Below are 23,349 nucleotides of genomic sequence, written 5' to 3'. Positions count from 1 at the left end.
GCATTGTGTGGGTGTTCCCTTCGCTGTTCTGGACAGCTAGAACATCTTGTTGTGCTAGAAAATGAGGACACACTCAAAGACTAATGGGGTCATGTCAGAAGGACCCAGAGGCAGCTTAAAAGGCTTCCCACTGATGAATCTTAGGACAGCATGGAGGCCCAACAGAGGTTGTGAAGTATTATATTCCAAATAGAGTTTTGTTTTCTATTTTCTTGTTTAGAAAATATATGAGTTAAGAGGAACATGCCCTAAGTTGAGGGGAAAGGAAGGAGAGAAAGTTCCCCAGCTGATGAATTAGAGGCAGAATTGGAAAAAACTGTGACAAATTTCAGTACAATAACTCATCCAAACAAGGTCATCAATGAATGTCAAATCCAGTGTAGCTAATTTTGTTTTGAAAAATATTCACATAAACTCAAAATATCTCCCTAGGGGGTGTTGAGGGAAGCAAGAGGGACAGGAGTGGAGGGAACTTTAGGCACTGAGCTTTAGGCCTCCTGATGAAGCCGTGTAAGAACATCCCCATCTGTTCTTGCCAGGGACTGGGCTTCAGGCTCCCTGGTAAGGATATCTCCACTCACTCTTGCCAAGTGTCTTGCACCTGGTGCTGAGCAGGAGGGAACCGTGACACAGTGTAGACTGTGGCTAGTTTAGTGCCCCACTACCGAGTGGGGGCCCCCTTCAAAACCGTCAATGTTCAGAAAAGAAGGGAAATGGAAATGGATAAGTTTATCAGCTAAAAGAGGTAAAGGCGTGTGACAATTAAAGGGAAATTTTGAGTTTTAATTGGGTCCTGAATTAAGGCAAAATGATACAAATAGAAAAGCAAAAAAACAAAACAAAACAAAAAAAAAAAAAACCAAACAAACAAACAAAAGCAATTTTCAGGCCTCAGGGACAGAGCATTTGTCTAGTATGCGTAACACTCCAGATTTGATGCCTAGGACCACTAGAAATAAAAACAAATACAAGTAAGACTTTTACAGACAGTTGCATTATGATCAACCCACGTGAATCTATTTAATAGGTAATGGGGATTTATATCTTACCACTGCACAGCTGTACCCTCTTCCCCCACCAAAAGGCACAGATAAAGGCCTTTGATGTCACCATTGTTTGGGGGTAACACAATTACACTGTGGTCAGGAAGGAAAACACTTGTTCATAGGAAATACATGCTAAAAACTCAAAGGTTATACTTTGGATGCCTGAAAATTACTCCCAAATACACACAGGAGTTGAGCGGGAAGGAAGGGGGTCGTAGACAGCATGGTGAGTGCTGGCCGGCAAAGCAAGTTGATCAAGCAAGGCTGTGGACTGTACTCCGCTTCCAAAATTTTTGGAGGTTTGGATTTTTTTTTTTTAAACTGAAGAAATAAGAGAACATTCCAGGAGTAGAAACCCATTAAGCTCCAACACTGAAACCTGCATAGAATAGTCAAGAACAACCAATGTGGCCCAAGAAGATGAATGAGGCGTGGTGGGAAACAGGACATGAGCCAGGGTGGGAGTCACTGGAAGGTTCTGAGCAGAGGACGGGAGGGAGACACAGACAGAGGACAAAGGCTGACGAGGCGGCGAGCTGGCTGAGGCTCCTGCAAACATCTATGGAGGAGTGACCATAGTTTAGGCTAAGCTTGTCGACTCCACCCTTCCTGCCCCTTCCAACTCCTCTGTGTGTCTGAGTGGGATTTTCAAGCATCCAGATGCAGAACCTGCGAATACTTGAACATGTATTTCCTATGAGCAAGTGTCTTTGCCTTCCTAACCAGAAGAGAAGGGGAGTGAAGTCCATCACAGAGGCAGGGTGGACTGTCATCGTTTCCTGTTAGGTGTTAAGCTACCCTGACAAAGAGTGACCTCTGGGGGAAAGGGCTTGTTTGGCTCCCAATTCCTCTTAGAGTCCATCATTGCAGGGAAGTCAGGGCTGTTAGGAACCCGAAGAAGCTGGTCATATCATATCCACCGTCAAGAAGGAACAAAGGACAATGAACTAATGCATACTGGTCCCATTCTCCATTCTTATACTGTCCAGGACCCCTGCCCAGGGAAAAGGTGCTATCCACAGTGGGTGAGCTTCCCACTAATCAAGATGATTCTCCCACAGTCACACGTAAGTTCCGTTTCACTACACAAACCCCAGGTGGTGATTCTAGGCTGGGCAATGTTGCCAAAGCTAACCACATACCGTTAACAGGACTTCCCAACCGGTCACACATACAGACCCTCACCGACATGCATGTGCACACTAAGAGGACATTCCAAAGGCAAGAAATTAACTTTAGAAATTATCAAAAGATAACTTTTGCGCCAAGCACAGGGGCAAGAGAATTACTGTGAGTTCAAGGCTAGCCTGGTCTATATAGTGAGTAGTGGGCCAGCCAAAGCTATACAGTAAGACCCTGTCTCGAAACAAACAAACAAGTAAGTAAATAAATAAATAAAACAAAACTGATAAAAGTAATGAGTTTAGGACTAAGAGTCTGGTCTAAGGGGGTATAGGCAAATCTGTATTTTACATAAAATAAATTTCAATACCACAGTGAGAAAATAAATGCTCCTCTCCTTTTTGAGGTATCTCTTTTTTTTTTTTTTTTTTTTTTTTCAGACAGTTTTCTGTGTAGTTTGCGCTTTCTGGATCATTGTACCAGCTGCCTCGCTCTCAGAGATCCCCTGCTCTGCTCCGAGTGCTGGATTAAAGCGTGCGCACACGGCTTTTTTTTTTTTTTTTTTTTTGGTTTTTCGAGACAGGGTTTCTCTGTGTAGCTTTGCGCCTTTCCTGGAACTCACTTGGTAGCCCAGGCTGGCCTTGAACTCACAGAGATCCGCCTGGCTCTGCCTCCCGAGTGCTGGGATTAAAGGCGTGCACCACCACCGCCCGGCTGAGGTATCTCTATAATGTCTTCTTGCCTGTAAACAGTAACGGTTCTGCTGAGCAAATGTCACGGAAAAGAATGTGGAAAAGCAGAAGACTCCATGGAATGCAGCTCATCTCCCTTTCTACGTGGGGTCATCAGCACAACTACACCAAGCTCATCAGCCCTCATCATCCTCTGTCACATACAATTAGAATATGGAGTGTCTTCGGCAGCAAGGCTGGACCTGGTAGTTCATTTTGAGTGCTGGGTTTCCAAGAACAATACATAGCTGAGAAACACAGAGCACTCATCTGGGAAGAGTTCACAAATGTTCCCTAATTAATTCTCACCACACCCCCACGAGGTATTATTATCCATGCTGCTGCAGGGGAACCCTGAGAGGCCTTCGGTTTTGCATTTGGAGGATTCCTCTAGCTGAGAAACCTCTGTGCTCGATGGTATCACCAACCTATGCTTCCAAAGAATATCACATCTTCATCCTCTCATCAGCCCGGTGGGTGGTAATGGCTGGATCCACATTTTTTAAATGTAAGAAACAGGGTTGCTGTTTTTTTTTTTTTTAAGATGTAGAATGCCATTTTGTTTTCTAGTCAAAAAAATGGAACACAAGACAGAGCCTTGAGTCAAACACACACAGAAACACACACACACACACACACACACACACACACACTTTCACTTGGATGGAACACATACACATACACACATTTGACAGAGTGGATACTGGTTTATTTTTCTTCTTCTTTTATTTTTTTTCCCACTTACCATAAGAGCAACTAGTAAGAGACAATGGTGAAAGCTCCATACAGTTAATTTCAACATAAAAATCCAAATTCAAAAAGTGAGTTCAGTGGAGTCGTCAGAATATTTGGGCCATCAAACAGCTCAATGATGGACACTGAGAGCTGCTATGGCCAAAGGAAAGGCTAGGAGGGCCTGGCACAGAGGAGCGTCCTGGCCCCTTGCAAATGGAATGGCACTCTCTCTTCAGTCGTGAAGAGGACACCCTCCTAATAGGGCTCAGAGGACCCTCCAAAGGTCATGGCAGTGGTGAGGACACTGGTACCCCAGGCAGCAGAAGGTCAGCCCAGCTGAGGGAACTGGTTCATCCCGCTCAGCTGGCAACGGCACAGATCTTGGGAGCTTCTGGGACGGACCCATGGCCTGGCTGCCAAATGAACCCAATTTGACCCACATTACAACATCTAGACTCTCTAAAAATAATCTTCAAAGGGTAAAGAGGGCAGAAGATGGAATCATGCGTACAGAACCAAGCAGAGGTTGTTCCTGACAAACTCCCTCTCTCTAAATGGAATAGTCTATTCTGAAAACATAACTGCAGTGACTGCAGGTGGCTGCTGGGGGAGGGGGGCAGACCATGCATAGGCCACAGAAGAACAAGCAGGCTCTGCAGCCAGCTGCTGAAGCAGGGACCACAGCAGAGGAGACTCGACACACCGGGAAAGAGGAACAGTCTGTAGTTTGAATTTGGAGGATGTCAAAGTGTAAGAAGAACACTACAATCGAGCTACTACAAAGGCAAACAAGGTCTGGACCTGGGCAAAGTGGGAAATGCTGTCTACAGACAAGTTCTCTCTGGGCCTCCAGTGCCACAGTTGTCAAACAAAGACAGTTCCCACCTCCTCGACACAGTGCCCATGTGTGAATCGCCAAGAGTAGCACAGGACATGGGGTAAGCTCTCTCTACAACGCTGGAAATTAAGCCCCTGCACACGCAGACACCTAGATTACTGGTGTTGGTGTTTAAGCCATGTCAGTAAACAGAAACGTGTGAATGTGAAGACGTAAGCAAGTGACAGGTAAACGTAATCACCGGGACAAAGGACCGGTTGCTGTCCCACGGGTCAGGTACATGCCTACAGTGATGTACGCATACAGAGAGGGTCTGCAAAGTCTGACATATTCCGGAGACTCCATTGCCCTCAAAAGCCTTGCTTCCCATCTAATCTTATAAGACTTGTCCCCTAATTAGATTGTATTTCTGTATAGCAAATGAGCTTATGAAGTTACAATGTCCATCAATATATAATATATAAGTATGTGCATATATACATACATAGTTAAGCTAGGTGTGGTGGCACACATCTTTAATCCTACCACTCAGGACTCTAAAGCTTAAGACTTCAAGTTCAAGGACAGCCTGGACTCCATAACAAGCATTTGGCTCCATGGCACGACTATGTTCCAGTAAAACCAAAGGAAACCAAGTGTGTTTTATGCATCCTCAGGCATTGCATATGCCATGTGAAATCTACTAGCCTGCATTTATCCCTCCCAGGGAACCACAGAGAGCATCTCAGTCCTCCTTTGCATTCTTACAACAGCTGTCTCCCAATGGTGACATCTGTAGAAATGTGGCAGTCGGGGGGAGGTGGGGGCAGCAGAAATGCTAACAGGCTTGTCCACACTGCCTCTGCCACCTCTTCAGCAGCATCTGAGACCGCCAACCTTCCCACCTCGGCTTGAGCCACGCCCACAAGGTCGGCACAGTGTGTACCACAGGGATCATCTCTGGCTGGCAGGGCCACTCTACGCAGAGTGAATGTATGACACAGATTTAGTGCCAGAGAATAATTCAGAAATAAATCCCAGGAACATATAAGGCAATTCATTAAACCATCACATTCACAAAAGCACAGGAACTTGTATCTTAGAGTTCAGAGAAACCTACCATCTGCTGCCAGCTTTCCCAGATTTTTTACAATGTGCTCTCCAAAGGGAAAGGGGAGGGGACGCTAAAAAGACAAGTGGCTGCCTTCATCCTAACGGCGAATGGAACTAAAAGGGTGCAGTGGTTCTGCAGTCAGGTGACATTCTAGTGAGAAAGGGACACAGTGAGGTTCCCAGAGAGAAGGAGACACAGAATCAGAACATATTGCTACACGCTTGGTAAACACTATGTCTGCCCCTCACCATGGCAACAAGTGAAGGGAAGGGAATCCAGGCAGCCGTGGATACCCAGTAACATTTCCAGCAGCAAGACAAATGCTCTCGGAAGGATTGCATTAGCTGACATTGTTCTTAATGCCCTCCCTGCTAAGGCACCGTCTGCCTTTGTTGCCCACCACTCCCAGAAACAACACGTGTCACATTCTTGCTACCATGAATTACACTCAAAAAGGAGACGCGACTGTTCATAAGTTGCCACTGAGGTCAGTGATTTGTAGGTGGAGACTCTACAAACAGGTCCAGGAAGTTCACAATGGACTCAAGGTCACAAAGCTTGTAGGCTTTGAGATACTGACCGAGACTCGAGCCCTGTCCTAGTCTCTACAGTCAAACACTCAGACACATCAGGATCTGCCAGCTGACTCGAATGCATGAAGTGAACATCTGCAAAGGACTATAGAAAAGGAGTCCACAGACCAAGGGCAGTAGTGACCCACTCAGAGACAAACTCACGGAAAGGCTTCCATTTCTTACAAGGAGCTCCAGACCCTCCACTCACAGCTCTCTGTCTCTTTCTTTTTGTGTATATTTGCATATGCAGGCAATTGTGTGTGTGTGTGAATATGGGTGCACTTGTGTAGAGGTCAGAGGTGTTTGGTGCGGGCATAGAGGTCACAGAACACCTCAGGTATCAATCCTTGCCTTCCACCTTGTCTGGGACAGGGTCTCTGGGCAGCTTTTCTACGTCTTCCACCACTCTAACTGGCTGGTAAGCTTCCGGGGCTTCTGCCCTCTTCCATCCCCTTACAAGGATGCTGGGATTGTAGACGTGTACACACCATGCCCAGTTCTTATATGGGTTTAGAGCATTCAAGTCCAGGCCTCATACTTCCATGGCATATACTTTTACCCACTGACCCATCTCTCGGGCCCTTCTCTACTTTCTTCACACCACAATCAACACCAAGGTCTTTATTTAGTATCTAGTATTGATGCCCTTCAGCTTGTGATAAGGCTCTGTCTCAGTAGAACCACACTCAATGCCAGAATCAACTATCCTCATGGCCTAGTAAAAGGCATCAGTTTGACTTTTCTCCTTCTTGGTCACAAGGCTGGCTGGGAGCTAGAGCTCACGACTGCTGGCCAGCACTAAAGACAAGATCCTACTTCACACCACAAGCCTGGGAAGGAACAACATTCTAAACTTGAAGTATGGCTTTTACTGAACACATCCACTTTTGTGCTGTGGAAAAGTCCATATCCCCCTAAGCCATTGTAAGTCCGGGACTCTCAGTACCTGCTAGGCACTGTCCTGGGGACTAGAGATATGGTAAAACGTGAGGCAGACTGGTCCTTCCCTCCAGAGTGTATAAGCTCATTCTCTTCCTCCATGTGTCATACCTTGATTTCTAGACCACCTTTTCTGCCCTTCACCCTATCCTCTCATAACCTCTAACATATTCTGGGGTATACCTTTCATTAGTCAGACCTCTTTAAATTGTCCTCTCTGTATTAATGATTGCTGCTCCCTGGTCAGTGTCCACATTTTGACAGCTGGCACTTACAATTGATGGAAGAATCGCAAGTCAAGCTATCTCAAGATGTCAGGACCAGTCTCAGACACACAGTTCTGGCACAGAACTGTATGTTATGTCTTGAGCACAGGTTAAAAAAAAAAAAAAAATCGGGCCAGGCTCAAGTCCTAGGCCACAACACTCACTACAGCCACCCATTCAACCAACACCTGTTCATGGAGCCTCTCTCGCAATGTATCAAAACTATTGAGGACTGATGAATGTGTTTGTGTGTGAAAAAGTAGACAAAGTATGTTCTGCCTGGTAGAGCCATAGCACAATGATACTGCTCTTCTCTGGAACGAGCATTACATTAAACAGGAAATGCAGCACGTGTGTTTTTTACCACAGCTGAGAGAGACGAGGGACTTGGGAGGAGCAAGGAGAAGGAATTGAACACCATAAGCACTAGGAGCATGAGCAATTCTGAATTGTCATGGCTGTCTCAGAAGTGGAGAGGGCAGGCATGTATACTGGTGGCTGATAATCTGATGTTCAGAATTAAATTCACACCTGATTTGTTTGTGAACTAAGATATGTGTTGGTATTACCTCTTTTCTCAGGATGGCTGGAGGACTACAAAACAGTTCAGAATTTGAAGACAGAGGGCCTCTGGAATAGCCTCATGCTCCATGTACTAAGGCTCCCTACCCCCACACCCCCTCCCGGAAACTGACAGTCTGGTGTGTGTGTGTGTCCTATCACATCTTCAGAAAGCTTCCTAAGAAAGTCTTCCTCTCACATGGGGCCCAAAGTTGCTTTGCTGGCCTCTGGGCCCACACTCCCAGGCCTCGTTTCCCAGACAGAAAGTTTACTGGGCAAGAGAGCTAGCTGTCTGGGAGCTTCCAGCCCTCGTTTCTGGCCAGCCGCCTGAAAAGCTGACCTGGAGAAGCCCATAGGGACCTGCAGGAGATGGAGAGCTGACTCAGCCGTCAGCACAGCCTGCCTCCAGGGCTTTACCATGAAAGGAGCAGACGCTTCCACCACCATATTTAGAAAGCCTATGTCAGCAGCTCAAAGGGCAAGGCTGTCACTCTCCCCTACACCTTCACACTCACTCACAAGAAAGGCACAGGGAAGAAGAAAGGTGACCCTGCTGCAGCCCAAGAGAGAAGAAAGGCATTGGTGGTAAAACATGTATTTTTCAATGTCATAAACACATTTATATTCCTACAATTTATAATATCAGACCATCACCTTAGAGCACACATTTTAGAGCACGCTATCAGAAAAGCATATGTCCAAGCTGCCAATCCTATAACCCTTTCTAGAAGAGTCTTTATGTGTTCTAGGACAGACTCATCACTATTACATGGTCCTTCCTCCAAACTCTGCTCTCTTGGGCTCCAGTCCAGGCATCCATGATGGAAACCTCAGCTTCTATCAATCATTGAAAATTATCTACTGAATATCTACAATATACACCTCTCTTTCATGAACTTCTGTGACAGAGACTGACATTTACCAAACCCAGTTGTTCCTTTCCTTAAATCCAAGTAAGCCCTATTTCATTAGGTGTGACCAGAACACCACGTTCCTAGTAATGGACTATGCAACAGCATGACTATGCTCCATTCTCTATGAACTTCCAATCCACCAGTTATGTTTCTGTGCCTAAGACAGCCTTGAAGGCATGTGTTACAGACACTGTTGGTCCCTGGATGGGGCATATCCTTTCCAAAATCTTAGGTTGGCTAGTGATAAACACAATTTTTTGTATTTAAGCTGCTGCACTTTAATTGGGTGGTTGATTTGTTAGCAGCATACAAGTTAATACATCTCTAGTTCTCACCCATTCATCTATTCTTTAATAAACATTTCTCAAATGTTTACTGCATTCCATTTGCTGAGCAAGGCTCCTGGGAAATAAAAGAATCTAAATGGAGGTCACAAGGCCTACCTAAACCAGACAATTAAAATTCTATTTAGATGATTTCATAGCAGTGTGGATGTCTGAAGTCACTCACCATCGAGAGACGTGGAGACTTCAGTCTGAGTTGAAGCTATGCATCCCCTCTTTGTGTTACCATTGCTCTCTCGTAAACAGAAGCAATCCTCCTTTGTGGCTGGCAGCAGGCGGAAGTGTTAGTTTGAGTAGTCAAGGTTCTACATAACGTGGCCCGAAATCAAACTAATTATATTCTTATTTTTTGAGATGGTCTCGTGTATCCCAGGCTGGCCGCAAGCTTGCTATGGAGCTGAGAGCAACGTTGAATTTCTGATCCCCCTGTCTCCACTACCAGAGTGCAGGGATTCCAGGCTGCACCATCATGCTCACATTAACTGGTGCTGGGAGTCAGATCCAGGGCTTCATACATGCTCTAATTAATTAAGCATGCTACCAACTGAGTTACTTCCTCAGCAAATTCTAACAATTTCTCTAGTAACAACTCTACATTTCTCTTCCATTCCACCCTCCTAATCGTCCTATCAGCTCATGATTTTCAAAAAATTTGTTATTACGTTTGCTTGAGTGTATATATGCTGGTATGTGTGTGCGTGTGTCTGTGTAAGAGTGAACGTACATGCAAGAGTGTGTGTGTGCGCGCTTGCATGCGCGCGCGCGCGTGCGTGCGTGCAAGTCATAGCACACATTTGGAAGTCAAAGGAAAATTCATAAGACTCGATTCTCTCTTTCTATCATATGGGTCCTGGGGATCAAATTCAGGTCACTGGGATTGACAACAAGCTCCTTTATCTGCAGACTTTTCTCCTCAGCCCAGTGCAGACACACTATTTTTCTAATACACTTCCTTGTCTTCTAGATTGGCTCTTTTCTGTTTTGTTTTCTTCCTATCCCACTCCCACAATCCTGAACCCCCAGGATATCTTGTGGTCCAGCTAGTTCTATACAACTTTTCTCCACAACACTTAAGACCTTCACCTTCCTCGGCTACCATAGCATTCTGTCTGCTTGCACTTTGAATAGCAGCTTAGGAATACTGGCTTAGGAAAGACACAGGGAAGTATGGGTACTTAGAAGAAACTTCAATATCTCATGCTAAAATCACCACATATGCACAAATTACAATAGCAATGGAATTCTCCAGGGAAAGAAGAATATTTTCCTATGTTATAGGATCTATTACATCTAGATGAGGCTTTATAAAAATGATTACAGACAACTTTCAAGTTAAAATTTACTTTTATATTAATATAATCCTATCAGCAGAAGACTAGAATCAAAGTTCAACATCATTAATTCATCTCCCTAACCAACTTTCTCATATATTTCCATTCAATCTTAACCTTATAATTATGACAGAAACAAATGTATGAAACTACATAAACACCACCCAAAGATTATAAGTTAGTATTTTCAAGGCACTAGTCACAAATGGCAAAATTTGTATTCATTTGCTTATACAAAATAGAATACTTATCAGTGTAAAGTTAAGCTGCCTTTCCCAACTGAAAGTCAACTTCCACCAAAAGATTGATTCTACATTTTTCCTTAAGATTAAAAACGAATAGCTATATTGAGTTCTTGGGGTAAATATTCTGATTAGACACATGGAGATGCAAAGATACTAAATTCAAGAAAGTCCATTAGAATATATGTCATATATCATAATACAGCAACGTTAGTGTCTTCTATCTGCAGCCTCATAATGAGCAGTCAAGACATCCCCCAAAGTGTATACGTTGAGTTTGGTCGACTGCTGATGGCACTACAGGGAAGTAGGAGGTGGGGACCAATTGATGGGAACAGGGGGCCTGCTGGGTCCCCCACCTCTTACTGTCTCTGCTTCTTTGCTGTCGGGGCATGAACAGCGTCGCTTCCCCCACCATATTCGGCCTCATCTCTCTTGCTGAATGTCACTTTCATAATAATAAGTCTAATCCTATCAGCTGAAGACGCACCGAAGTTCAAAGTCATCCATTCACCTCCAGAGTTAATTAATTCTTTCTCTCAGATTCCACGGGAATGGCCTGAAACCAGGAGCCAGAGCGCGCCTTTCCTCTCAGTTCTTTTAGCTCAGGGATCTGTCACAGTGACAGAGCTCACAATCACGGGTTTCTTTAGATGTTGTCTCTGATGGAACAGAGGAGAATGAGCTGAAATCAGTCTATGGGCTGGGGGGTATTTAAGTCAGAGTCTGAAAAGAAGATTAAAAAACAACCAAACCCTTTAAATAAATACTTTATCCCATAAATCATAGTGTATCAAATAGTCTGTGGGAACAGACAGTATGATATTATAACATATATTAGGAAATTTTGTAGAAACTGTAATAAGCTGTATCATCCTAAGAGATAGATCAAAACTGAAAAAAATTCACTGACGACCATTTCCTTTCTTTAAAAAACCAATTCTGTGAGAATTTCATACAATGTACTTTGATCATATCTGTGGCCCAGCCTTCTCCCTGACTCCTGGCCCAAGTTATCTCCCATGAAAACCTATAAGACATACGCAAGCCAAGGGACAGGAACCCAAGACCACGGGATGTTCCTGAGACGCACTACAGGCCATGAGCAAGCCTCTCCAGTGGCTTCCACGTAACCCAGCGGGCAAAGTCCACCAGTTCCCTCACTGCGCCTGGTACCAGGACTGGGTGGGTCCTGGGGAATCACAGAGAAAGCAGTCCTGGCAGGCCCTAGGTACGCTTGCTTACCTCCAGAAGCGAAAGGCTGACAGAGGGCTTGAAGGGCTGCCCGGGCTGGATGGGGTCGGACTCAGGCTCCTCGGAGTGAGACTGAAAGTTAAAATAACATCATTCCGAGCGGGAGAAATGATTGCAGTACAAATAGCAGTAGCGCACTGGAGGGGCCATGCTCCCCTTGGGCCCGAATCACCAGGGCCTGATTACCAATAGCGCCAAGTAATCATCAAATCACTTGCCCTTTTCCGCTCTAGAATACAGAACAAGAAGGCGGCTTGCTGTGGAAAATTACATTTTAAAAACTGCAGCTGCCATTTGTATTCGAGCCTTTTTCTTTGTCACAAAGCAACTTGGTTATTGCCACAGCGAATTTGGCATCAAAAGATAATCTAATGTTATTTTATACGGAATGTACATTGAGGAGAAGGCTTTTCTAGATTGAACTCACTGGCAAATCTAGAGCAGAACTGGAGGGAAGCAGCGATCAGACAATCCGAAGTTTTTAACAAGCAGACATTCACATTTTCATGTAAGACAGATGTCTTCTTAAGTACTCAGGGAAAAGCAAATCTTCCTCATGGCAATGACCCAGGATTGGTTTTTTTTTCCTAAGCCTCAAGGGCAATGATACCAAGGCTTCTCGTGCTTATATTTATAACTGTGAAAAACTTTAAAAAAAAAAAATCTCACATGTATCTTTAGACTATTTTATACATTGGAGATGTTTTTCTTTCCCTTTTTCCAATTCAGCAATCACTAGGCCATTGTAGTACTCGCTCCCCAAAATCATCCAAAACCACCAAACATTTTCAGCAGCCAAGTCTCAAATAGTTGTCACAGTGGTCCAATAGATCCATTTACCCTTTGTGATTTGGGCCCCAAGCCTGTAAAACATATACTGTGTTATTTTTTTTCTTGTGTGCATGCATATGTGTGCATGTGTGTGTGTCATATGCATGTGTGCACATGTGTATGCAGGTCTGCTTGCCTGTGTGGTTGCACATGGGGAAGCTAGAGGTTGTCCTCAGGATGTATTCCTCCACAGCTCTCCGTTGTATTTCTCTGAGTTGGTCTCTCCTACTGAACCTAGGGCTGGCCATTTCAGCCCCTGGAGTTGGTTCACTTGCTTGCACCCCCACAGTTTTGGGGTTCTAGGCATATATCTCCAGGCTTGACTTTTATATGGATGCTAGGGATCAGAATTCAGGTCCCCACGCTCATACAGCAAATACTTTGCCTCCTGGACCATGTCCCTAGCTAGCCCTGGATACTACACATTAATGATTTTTTTTTTTTTTTTTTTTTTTTTTTTTTTGGTTTTTTGAGACAGGGTTTCTCTGTGTAGCTTTGTGCCTTTCCTGGAGCTCACTTGGTAGCCCAGGCTGGCCTCGAACTCACAGAGATCCGCCTGGCTCTGCCTCCCAAGTGCTGGGATTAAAGGCGTGCGCCACCACCGCCCGGCACATTAATGATTTTACCAATAGATCTTATAAAAAAAAAAAAAAAAGGTAGCTGATCCTTATCAATTCCCAATTATTTTTACATGGCAAAAATCAGAGAGAACATTAGTTATGCTGCTACTAACTCTTAGGTGGAAGAGAGCAACAGTGATTCCTGTTTTAGTATCATGTGTCTCTTAAAGAACACACTGACAACCTCCCAACTGCTAGATCATGGTTCTATATCACCTAATGTGTTCTTACCTTAGAGAAAAGGGTCTGGGCATGAAGAGACATAGTGCATGTTTCAAGTCTGCTGTGCCCTTCATTTGGGTGGCACAGAGAACTGGAAACAGTGGCCAAAATAAAATGTAAGTTCATTATTATTGGGAAATTCCTAATACCATCTTCGTCTCCCACTGTGTGTATAATTGAGAGTTGGCTCCATGTGTCACACACTGAAGTGTGCTATTGCACACTCAAAGCACTTCTGTTTATTTACTAAGGCATTCCAGTGAAGTTTGGTAGCTCCTAAAACCACTGTCCAGGTTGGTGCCAGTACCCAGCAAACTAAGGCGTTGGACCCCTTCTGCCTTCAGAGCACTGCAGAAGCTGCTGTTTTCGAAATGTGCTACACTTGAACTTAGCAGCTCATTGGAAACCTCTCGGGAACACTCACAGATACATCACTCATTTTATCTATGTCCCATGGAGTCTTATCTATCCTTTCCTGTCCTAAAATAGCCATGCATGGGCCCTCATGCCATGCTGTCTCCAGACAGAAACACGGATGATGTGCGCTGTGAAATGTTATGAAGCAGATGTTACATTCATAAAAACAAAATGATGTCATAGGAAGTAGAAAGTTGCCACAAATTCTGCATAAATTGACAACTTGTTAATTTCTAAAATATTTGTTTATTTAATATCTCATGTCTAGAACTTACATTTAAGAACTAGGAATCAGAAACTGGCCCTGTGTCGTTGGAAGATTCTGGACTGGATCTACAAGGTATGAAGGATGCTCATGTACTGTTCCAGAGCCGCAGTGCCTAGGGAACAAACTCTCCTGAAAGGAAATCACATTATCTCAGGAGACAGCATTCCAAAGCTTTATTTGGTTTGTAAGTTGAGACCGTGTCATGTGGTCTCCAAATAATTACATCATATGCGTGTGTGTGTGTGTGTGTGTGTGTGTGTGTGTGTGTGTGCGCGCGCGTTTTAATAGTAGCAGTTAAGACTTCATTCTAACATTTCTAATATTTCTCTACAGTGCTTAGAAGCTGAATTTACTCAAAGGATGGTTTTCCCTATGAATGAATGCAAAACTAGCTATGTATATTATAATTTTATATTCCCAGGTACACAAAATAATAAAAGTAAACGACATGAGAATACTTCAATGGCATGTAAGCACAATCCTGTATTCTGCTATCCATGTTCCTTGGGTGACAACAGCAATCTAGATGTACAGTAACATTTACCTCCCAGAGGCCAGACCAAAGAGGGGCCATCTGATACCCAATCAAACTCCAGGGAACCCCATACTCAGCTGACTCCTGTGTCCTGTCATTGTGAGCAACTTCATAAGAACTATGACAACCTCTCAGCCTTTCAAGTATAAAATGAAACAAATACAACAAACAATTGTAATTTTTAAAGTTACTTTAAATGTCTCCTTGTGTAATGGACAAGTTGTTCAAAAATGAAAGAAGAAAAGAAAATGCTTAATGTGAAATGCTATTTTTTTGAAATCCAAAGGGCATAAGGGTGCATGACTCAAAACCAGAGGTGCAATTCCCACAGAAGGGTAGTTAGTGCTCCTGGGTCCTATGACCGCAGCTGTGGACAGGGAATGGATGGAAAGGTAGAAAGATGCATGCTTATTACTAAAACATTCCAACAAGATCATGAAGCTTAATGCTGCTGTGGGGTCAGGTGGGAAAATAACCATGGCAATGGGCAAGTAGTATTCCTGTGTCCATTCTGACAAATGCTACATCTAGCAAGAAGGTTGGGAGAGCATCCCAACTTTTTATAAGTGAGCATCATTTCATTTGAATAAAATAAGCATAGGATTTAAAGGAGGGCTGATTTTAAAAAGCACTCACTAGGATGCTGTACATTCATTATGTATTAATTCAGAAGATAATTTCTCTTGCATGGTGCACCTACAGAACTCAAGGGGAATGATGGACACTTAAGAGGCAGACCTAGTCCAGTACGATATTATAGGTTATACACAGATTTCACAAAAATATAATCCCCTATGTGTGCTGTAAATGACAGAGATATTTATATTTGTCTACCAGATTCCTATTTCACTGTTTATTCTTTGAAGTGTGTCAGCGCAGACTCACTCACAGCTTCTGCATTTTTTGACTAACAGATTTAAAATAAAAATTTGCTGACACGTCCTGCATCACAGATGTCTAACTTCTGCGCCACAAATCTGATGTGGACATGTTCACGTAGCTGCATCAAATCAGAAGACAGTAAGATGTGTTAATGGGTTAAAAAAAAATGAAGAAGAAGAAAAGGAGGAAGAGAAAAAAAAAACTAGCTAAGCAAACACAGACCCCAACTAGGTAAACACATTGCATGCCGGGGCTGAAGGATGCAGAGAGGATTCTAAATGTTCTTCAGTTCATTAATATTCTGCTGCACTGATGAAACATGGATCACATCTAATGACTGTCACAAATAACCCTTCTCCTGCAAGCTCATCCATCCTGATGTTTTCTATTATTCACTGCAGACAGGGGCCTTTCTTCAGAGGCAGGCGTCATGAGCATAAACAAACAGTAAGAGGAGAGAAAAAGACAGATATACCATGGCCTACTGATGCATTCTTTCACAATGAGCTGTTAAGATGTTTCCAGAACTGAGGCTCAGCAACTTTAAATATGCAGCGGCACCTTCCCTCCGACTGCAATGCAAAACGCTGGGTCTGGGTTTGCACATCAGCTGGAACCCAATGCCATGCATTTAAAACATGTTCCTCTACCTCACACTGCTGCAGTGCTCTGAGGCCGTCAGTACAAACAGATGCTAAACAGCTATTGGTCCCCGGAAAGGGAGACGCCAGTGCCATGCAGAAAGCATTAAAATATCAAAGACAGACAATACTTACTCCAAGGTCAGCCCCGGAATCTGTAGCCTTTCCCGCTGGGCTTTCATGGTTGTTATATGTTACCACGCTCTATTGTAACCATGACACACACACTCTGCCAGCGTCCCGGTGATGACAGAGAGCCAAAAGGAACCTCTCTGAAGGACTGGACTAACAACCTCTCAAGGGGGAGGGGGAGATCCGGTAAGTTTGGGTCCTTCCACCTCCAGCAGAATCAAGAGCCGTCAGCGGCTTCCCTCAGGTTAACTGTGGTGCGCTCTGCACTGATTTCGTTAAAGGAACGAGGCTCGCAGCTCTGCATATCAAGTAATTGGTTTCTGATTTTTTTTTTTTTAAAGAAAGTCGCTCCACTCACAGACCCACTTTTTACCTCAGTGAAATGAAAAGTCCCTTTCACAGTGCAGACTGGGGGAAAATATAAAGAAACAGTATCATGCGTAAAAGAGTTCATCTCAGCAAGATGTCAACTACCCCCTCACCGCGCCCCCCCCCCCACAGCAACCCTGAATTTGCCACCCTGGGGAAGCTGTGCCTACCCTCCCCTTGGAGTTAGCAGCATCCCTCCAGAGTCCACAAGAGATGAGGGACGGTGCCTGGTGAAAATAATTCGACCTTTCTTCTATATATGGCAATCACCAGAAAGAGGGATAAACTAGCTGTGCCAATCTGGGGGAAGCCGAATGCCGTTTTAAAGTAGAGACTTCTGTGACCAGGCACAGCGCAGTGGTTGGGAAGTACCAACTAGCAATGTGAGAGCCAGGAGCCCGAATTCTTCGTTTTTGAAAAGCTGGGTTTTTAAGACCATCTCAATATATCCGGACTTTACAACAGCAATCTGATAGGTGTTAGGAAGGAAAGAGACAGCATATATTGTACAAGCCAGAAAGTTTCATCCCGTAGTTATTCAAGGAGCACGGTTTTATTTTTTTCACAGTGTTCAAAACTTGGAACTAACTGTACTTCCATTGTCGTGGCTTGAAGAACTCATCTGAGTCATTTCCTTTGCTGAATTTTAAAACGTTTTAAAGTTTGGCAGCTACTGGTTGGTTGAAAAGAAACATTAGAAAAAAAATCCATAACTTTCTTTTATCAATTTTTTTTTAAGTACTACAAGGCCCCATACATGCACACACAGACACAGACACAGACACAGACACAGATACACACACACACACACACACACACACACACACACACGCCACCCTAGGTGATGTGGCGTGTTCGAGACCATACTCCATCTTTTTGCTGGAGCAGCAGCTAAGACGCACAGACAGTGGTCGTGGCCATGCCATCGTGGGTGTCCTTACTCTTGCCATGGTCCTGTGCTTCAGACTGTGTCCCATACCAAGGGCCAGGAAGGGAAGCAGGGGCTGAATGGTCCCCAGTACATCTGACTGCACTTGGCTTCTACCCATTTTTCACACGTCTCCTAGCGTTACCTTTTGGCAGCAACTGTTCGTCACTCTCCAGCGCTGAGTCCAGGTGAAGAGAGATCTATATACAGTCCCAGAACCACACGGAATCCCTTACTTGCCAATTTCCTCTGTGAAAATGGTTGATTTTTAACTAGTTGCCATCTCTTCCTTCAGTGTCTGTAGCCAACCCCCTCACCTTTTAGAAGCACCAAATCCCTCTTGGGAAGTACCTCCACGGATCATCATCGTCTCCACGGGGAGAGCAATGGAAGGGCATAAATAGTTATAATTTAGTAAGAGAAAAGAGTAAGAAGAAATAATAAAGAATTACAGACCACAAAGAGACCAATTTTACTTACACATGCTGATTTGAAATTATCAGTGTTATGAGGTTTCAAAAAGATTTTTAAAAATCAGTTACCTATAGCAAAAATACGTAAGTCTGAAATTCTTTATTTCTCATGGGAGATTTCCTCTTTATAAAATACATTCTAATCTAATTCAATACACAGATCTTTTCAAGTGACTTTTAGTTCCATATGCCAATGGGCCAGAGGACATTTTCACCTGCATTTCCTTTTAATACTTCTAATTTAATATATTCAAAACTGAACTCACTCTCATGCCTCCCAGCCCCTAAGGAAGCCCTCCTTTCAATGTCCTTTCAATGTATAGCCTCTCACTGTTCTTTCTTCTGAAGCGACCCAGATCCAAGGCACATGGTTCCTTAGCTGGATTAATTTCTTCAACTGATCTCTCCAGGGTTCTTCCTAGGCACCTCTTTGTCGTAGGGAGCACGGAACAATCCAAAGTGGTCCTTTCTGGAATAGGTCACCTTTCTGCGCACAACCTCCAATAACTTCCCTGTCATTCTCATGAGGAGCCCAACGGCAAGCACACTTGGGTCCAGATGAGATAGTCAAGCATCAGTAGAAACAACTACATAACAAATGTCTGAAGTCAGGAGCATAAGGAAGGAGACAGAGGAGGAGGGTGGAAGGCAGGCAGCCAGGACCACCTTGGGGGATGCAAGAGAATGACCCCTCAGAGTTTAGAAAAAAGGGGAAGAATCAAACACCTTGCTTTTCCTATGTACTGTACCTCACAGATAGGAAAATGACTCTTTTATACCGACAAAGAAGAGATGGCAGGCCCAGAACAATACCGTTTTCCAAGCCCTCATGAATCAGTGGATCTAGGCTGTGGGCACGGATGGCTGTTGACACCACGGAGAGATTTACACTGGACATTCTATGTCTCCTGAGGCAACAATGAGATGCATTCTTACCAAAAATGTCACAGAGGCTTCTCTATCAAAATATCAATGTGCAGGAAGTAAATAATGTTAACTAGTGTCAGAGACGTGACCAGCAAAAGCTAGAGGTAAAAGTCAAAACATATCCAAGGTTTCCTAAAACAATAAAAATATGTTCTACACAAATATTGTATGTAATTATTTTTACAATTATTTTTAATAATGGGGAAAGAAATTGAAAGTTGAACTTATAAGACTAAAAAAAAATCCTTAAGATACATAGTGACTAACTATAACCCATGAACCTTTTGTGGGCCCTGATGTCACAGACTATAAGCAATTAATCAGACATTTCAAGAATAATCGATACGATATAGATCTTATATACACACATGAAACATATGGAATATATGCATAAATGTACATTTGCATTTTAGTTACTTTTCTGCTTCCGTGGTAGAACACCTTGACAAAAGCAACTTCTTAAGGCAGAAAGGCTTTATTCAGATGCACACTTCAAGGATCTTGGCAGAGACATTCAGGTGGAAAAGGCTTGAATCAGCTGGTTATACCACACCCACAACCAGAAAGCAGAGACCTAGGAGTGGATGCTGCTGTTCAGCTTCCTTTCTCCACTTATACAATCCAGAATTCCAGCCAGGGAATGGCGCCACCCACAGTGGGCAGGTCGGTCCACCTCAATGAACACAATCAAGATAATGCCCCCCACCAGGCTTGCCCCGAAGCTCAGTGATTTGAGAATCTATCAAGTTGCCAATTAACAATCACCATCAGAGTTTATAAATGTGTATATACAAAAACAAATACATGCAGTCTGGACATCTGGCGAAAGGCAATTACTTTTCAGTATAATATTTCACGATCACCTTTAAGTCCTTATCTTTCAGAGATGCATATAAAAATATTCACAGATGAAATAACATACACAAGGTTTCGGTTCAAAATAAACTGGGGGAAAAAAAAACCCGAAATAATAGAGGACATAAAATCGGCTGTGGTTTCCTGCTGTTGTTTAAGCCTGGGCGATGGAGTAGATCAGGACTCCCATAATTCTAGCTGGTATCCAAAGCTCCACCCCCGCCTGCTCCTCCCCCAACACTTCACTATTTGTTGCTAATGCCTGGCTCACATCTACCTCACTCCCTTTGTATTTACTCTTCTGCTACTGTTTGGATCTTTTTTTTTTTAATATTTTTTTTTTTATTAAGAGATTTTCTATTCATTTTACGTACCAACCACAGAATCCCCTGCCCTTCCTCCTCCCGCCCCCCAGCCTTCCCCACCAACCCATCCCCCATTCCCACCTCCTCCGAGGCAAGGTCTCCCATGGGGAGTCAGCAGAGCCTGGTACATTCAGTTGAGGCAGGTCCAAGCCCCTCCCTCCTTCCTGCACCACTGTTTGGATCTTAAAGCTACCCGATGGCCTGTCAGTCCCCAGCCTGTGGTACTACTTGAGGTGGGGTGGAACCTTTGAGGTTAAGCCTAGTGGAAATAAGTTAGGGCATAGGCTATATGGTCTTGACGAGAACAGTGATACCCTGGCTCTTTTTCCTCCTTTGCTTCCTTGACGCCATGAGATAACTGACCTTGCTCCGCCATAATAAGAGCACCACCACAGTCACAGGACATCAGATCTAGATTACTACGCTCTGGATTGAAGTCTCTGAAATGATGAATAAAACAGATCCTTCCTCACGTGAAGGTTATTTCCTCACGGCAGGATGATGAACAGGTCCCTTGCTCTCTGGACTCTCTGAGCTTCCTTCACATCCTGCCTAGCCGTCCTATTTGGATATGCCTTACTCCCGTGCCTAGTGCTTCCTGTGCCTTATCTGGACATCTTTTTCTCCTTAGCACTTGTAGCCTCTCGATCTTTCCTGTATTTGACTGTCTACCTGAATGACTGGAGATGCCTAGAACATAGGCATGATGTGTGTTATGTCTGTGTAGACCTCCAGTGCCAAGGGCAGCCACCCAAGTATTCCCCCAGAACAAGCTACCAAAAAAAGAATGACCCTCTCTGTGTGGCAGAAGCCATAGATTAAAGTTCACCCTAGAGCAGTGTGACATGATTGTGATGGGGTAAGTGGAGAGGACACTGGTTTACACTGTGGGGGAGGGACTCAGGAGGCGTAAAATAGGAGTCTTCTTTTGTTATAGGAATGGTGTGCCCTGGCATTATACATTTTAAACAAATCCAGTGCCATGGCTTACATTTAGATTTTTCTATGTAATGTCCGGAATAATAGCCGTCAACCAAGCTTTGCCATGTCTGGGGACAATTCTGGTTTGACGTCCCGGGATATGAAGGAGGACTGCAGTCACTGGCATCTGGTAGATGGAGGCCAGGATGCTGCTATGCGTCCTACAAAACAGAGATGATATCACTTCCTCAGCAAGGAACTAGCCAGCCCCCAACAACCAGACAACAGTGTAGTTCTGGAAATCCTGAAGAAGAGACAAGGGGCGTCTTCAAGACGTTTAGCATCAAAGACCTGTTGTGAGCATTTAGATGCTGGGTGCCCGTCACTCAGCATAGGTGGAGTTGGGGGGGGACCATCTTGTTTCATACTCATTTCACATTTCTGATTCTCAGCAATCTCACTAACCTGAAAGTGGATGGTCTGAGACTTTAGTCCTGTTCAAGGGGAATGGCTTTTTATAGCCAGAGCCCCAGAGTACTTCTGAGTCACAGAAACCTAATTACCAAGGAATCCATGCCATTCCCAAACAGCAACCCAGAAACTCGGCTGAGCAAGGAGACTGACCCTAGGCTGTGTAAAAAGGGGCTCCACAGCTGCTCAGAGGGCAAAGCTGAAGAGGCCCACCAGCAGTGATTCCAGATGCATGCATCTGAGGTACATGGCCAAGAGGAGCTCAATCTAAGCAGTGTGACTTCTCCAGTGAAATTCCTGAGACAGATCTCCGAAATCAAATATGTTTTTTCTTCTTTCCTCCTGAGGTTCAGGATTCTACAGGAACACACAAGATGTAAAAGTCAAGACTGAAAGGGACCACCACTCCTGATGAATGCTCAACCATCTGCAGACTCCTCCAAGAAGAGCACAGGCGAAGAAAACTTTCAAAGGCATATACGATAGGTTCTTTCCCCTTTATAACCACACAATACAGTAAGGGTTGGATAAAGGTCTTAACATGAACTCTCAATAGCCAGAATCATCATTCATTTAATGTGGGAGCCCGTTTTCAGGTTCCTCGTGGCTTTACCCAGCAGGTCCACATGGAGGATGATTAGGACCACGGGCCTGAGTGCAGGTGTCTGAGATGGTCTGCACTTGGCTGTGCTGGGGGAGGAGGTCTTTTGCTCCACCCCTTGGCGTCTCTATAAATACCCTGGGCCAGAGACAGTCGGGGCCCGTTGGAATAGGTTCCAGACCCTCTCGAGGCTATTCTTTATTTTCTATCTGTTTATCTCCGCAATACATCCTTCTATCAAATATTTCCTGCTGCTCACACTCAAGAAAACTCTGGGGAGCTGTGGGGTTGGTGGGTAAACACCCCACAATTTAATAAGCTTCTATTCTGCTATATCTGTTCAGATGCAAGAGATGCAGCAATGGATGAGATCAAAAGGCCCGTCTCTAGGGTCATTAATCAGGGAAGCTTAATAATGATATACACAAGATGATTTCTGATAGCTATGAGTTATTGACATCTTGGATGACACAGAGTCAAGGGATAGATGGTGCCTTTGGCTCAGAGACTAGGGGACTCAGTGATGTGTAAAGGTCACTGGCAGGTAAAAGTTGTCAACTCCCAAACATTGGGAAAGAATGGTACAGCAGGGTGGAGGCACCCACTGCAGGTGTTCTGACACTGGACCAAGACTGGCTCATTTGATGATTTTCAAAAAGACCATCCATAAGAGGGACAGTCAAGAGCTTCCTGGGGGATGCAAAAATAAATAGTGCATACCTGCAGGTCCTGAGGATTGTTATCAGTTGGAGAAGGAGGAGGAAGTATACAGGGAAAATTCATGCTTCACATTCTCCATGGCTAGGCTATTAGATACAGGTTTTATTGGGGAGCAGGTACTTTATAATAGCTGGAGTTAAAACTTTTCAAACAGATTCTTTACAGGACTCTCTATAACTT

General features: G+C 44.1%; 1 protein-coding gene across 7 annotated transcripts in view; it reads right to left on the bottom strand.

Moving 5' to 3' along the window:
* The window catches only part of Mast4 (microtubule associated serine/threonine kinase family member 4), a 591,291-nt gene that overhangs the window by 198,819 nt on the left and 369,123 nt on the right, over positions 1-23,349 (bottom strand). Inside the window, exons 1-2 of one of the 7 annotated variants that reach the window (XM_028884817.1) lie at positions 16,543-16,997; positions 11,983-12,063 (exon numbers count right to left, since the gene is read on the bottom strand). The exons of 5 other annotated variants lie outside the window; for them this stretch is intronic. In XM_028884817.1, coding sequence (XP_028740650.1) covers positions 11,983-12,063; positions 16,543-16,589 — 128 coding nt within the window. In that variant the 5' untranslated portion in view covers positions 16,590-16,997. Of the gene's footprint in view, positions 1-11,982; positions 12,064-16,542; positions 16,998-23,349 lie in introns of those variants that run through there. One more of the 7 variants, XM_037209461.1, reaches the window with a different exon arrangement.

Source organism: Peromyscus leucopus, chromosome 11 (assembly GCF_004664715.2).
Source record: "Peromyscus leucopus breed LL Stock chromosome 11, UCI_PerLeu_2.1, whole genome shotgun sequence".
Lineage (NCBI taxonomy): Eukaryota > Metazoa > Chordata > Mammalia > Rodentia > Cricetidae > Peromyscus > Peromyscus leucopus.
This window is presented reverse-complemented; position numbering and strand designations above follow the sequence as displayed.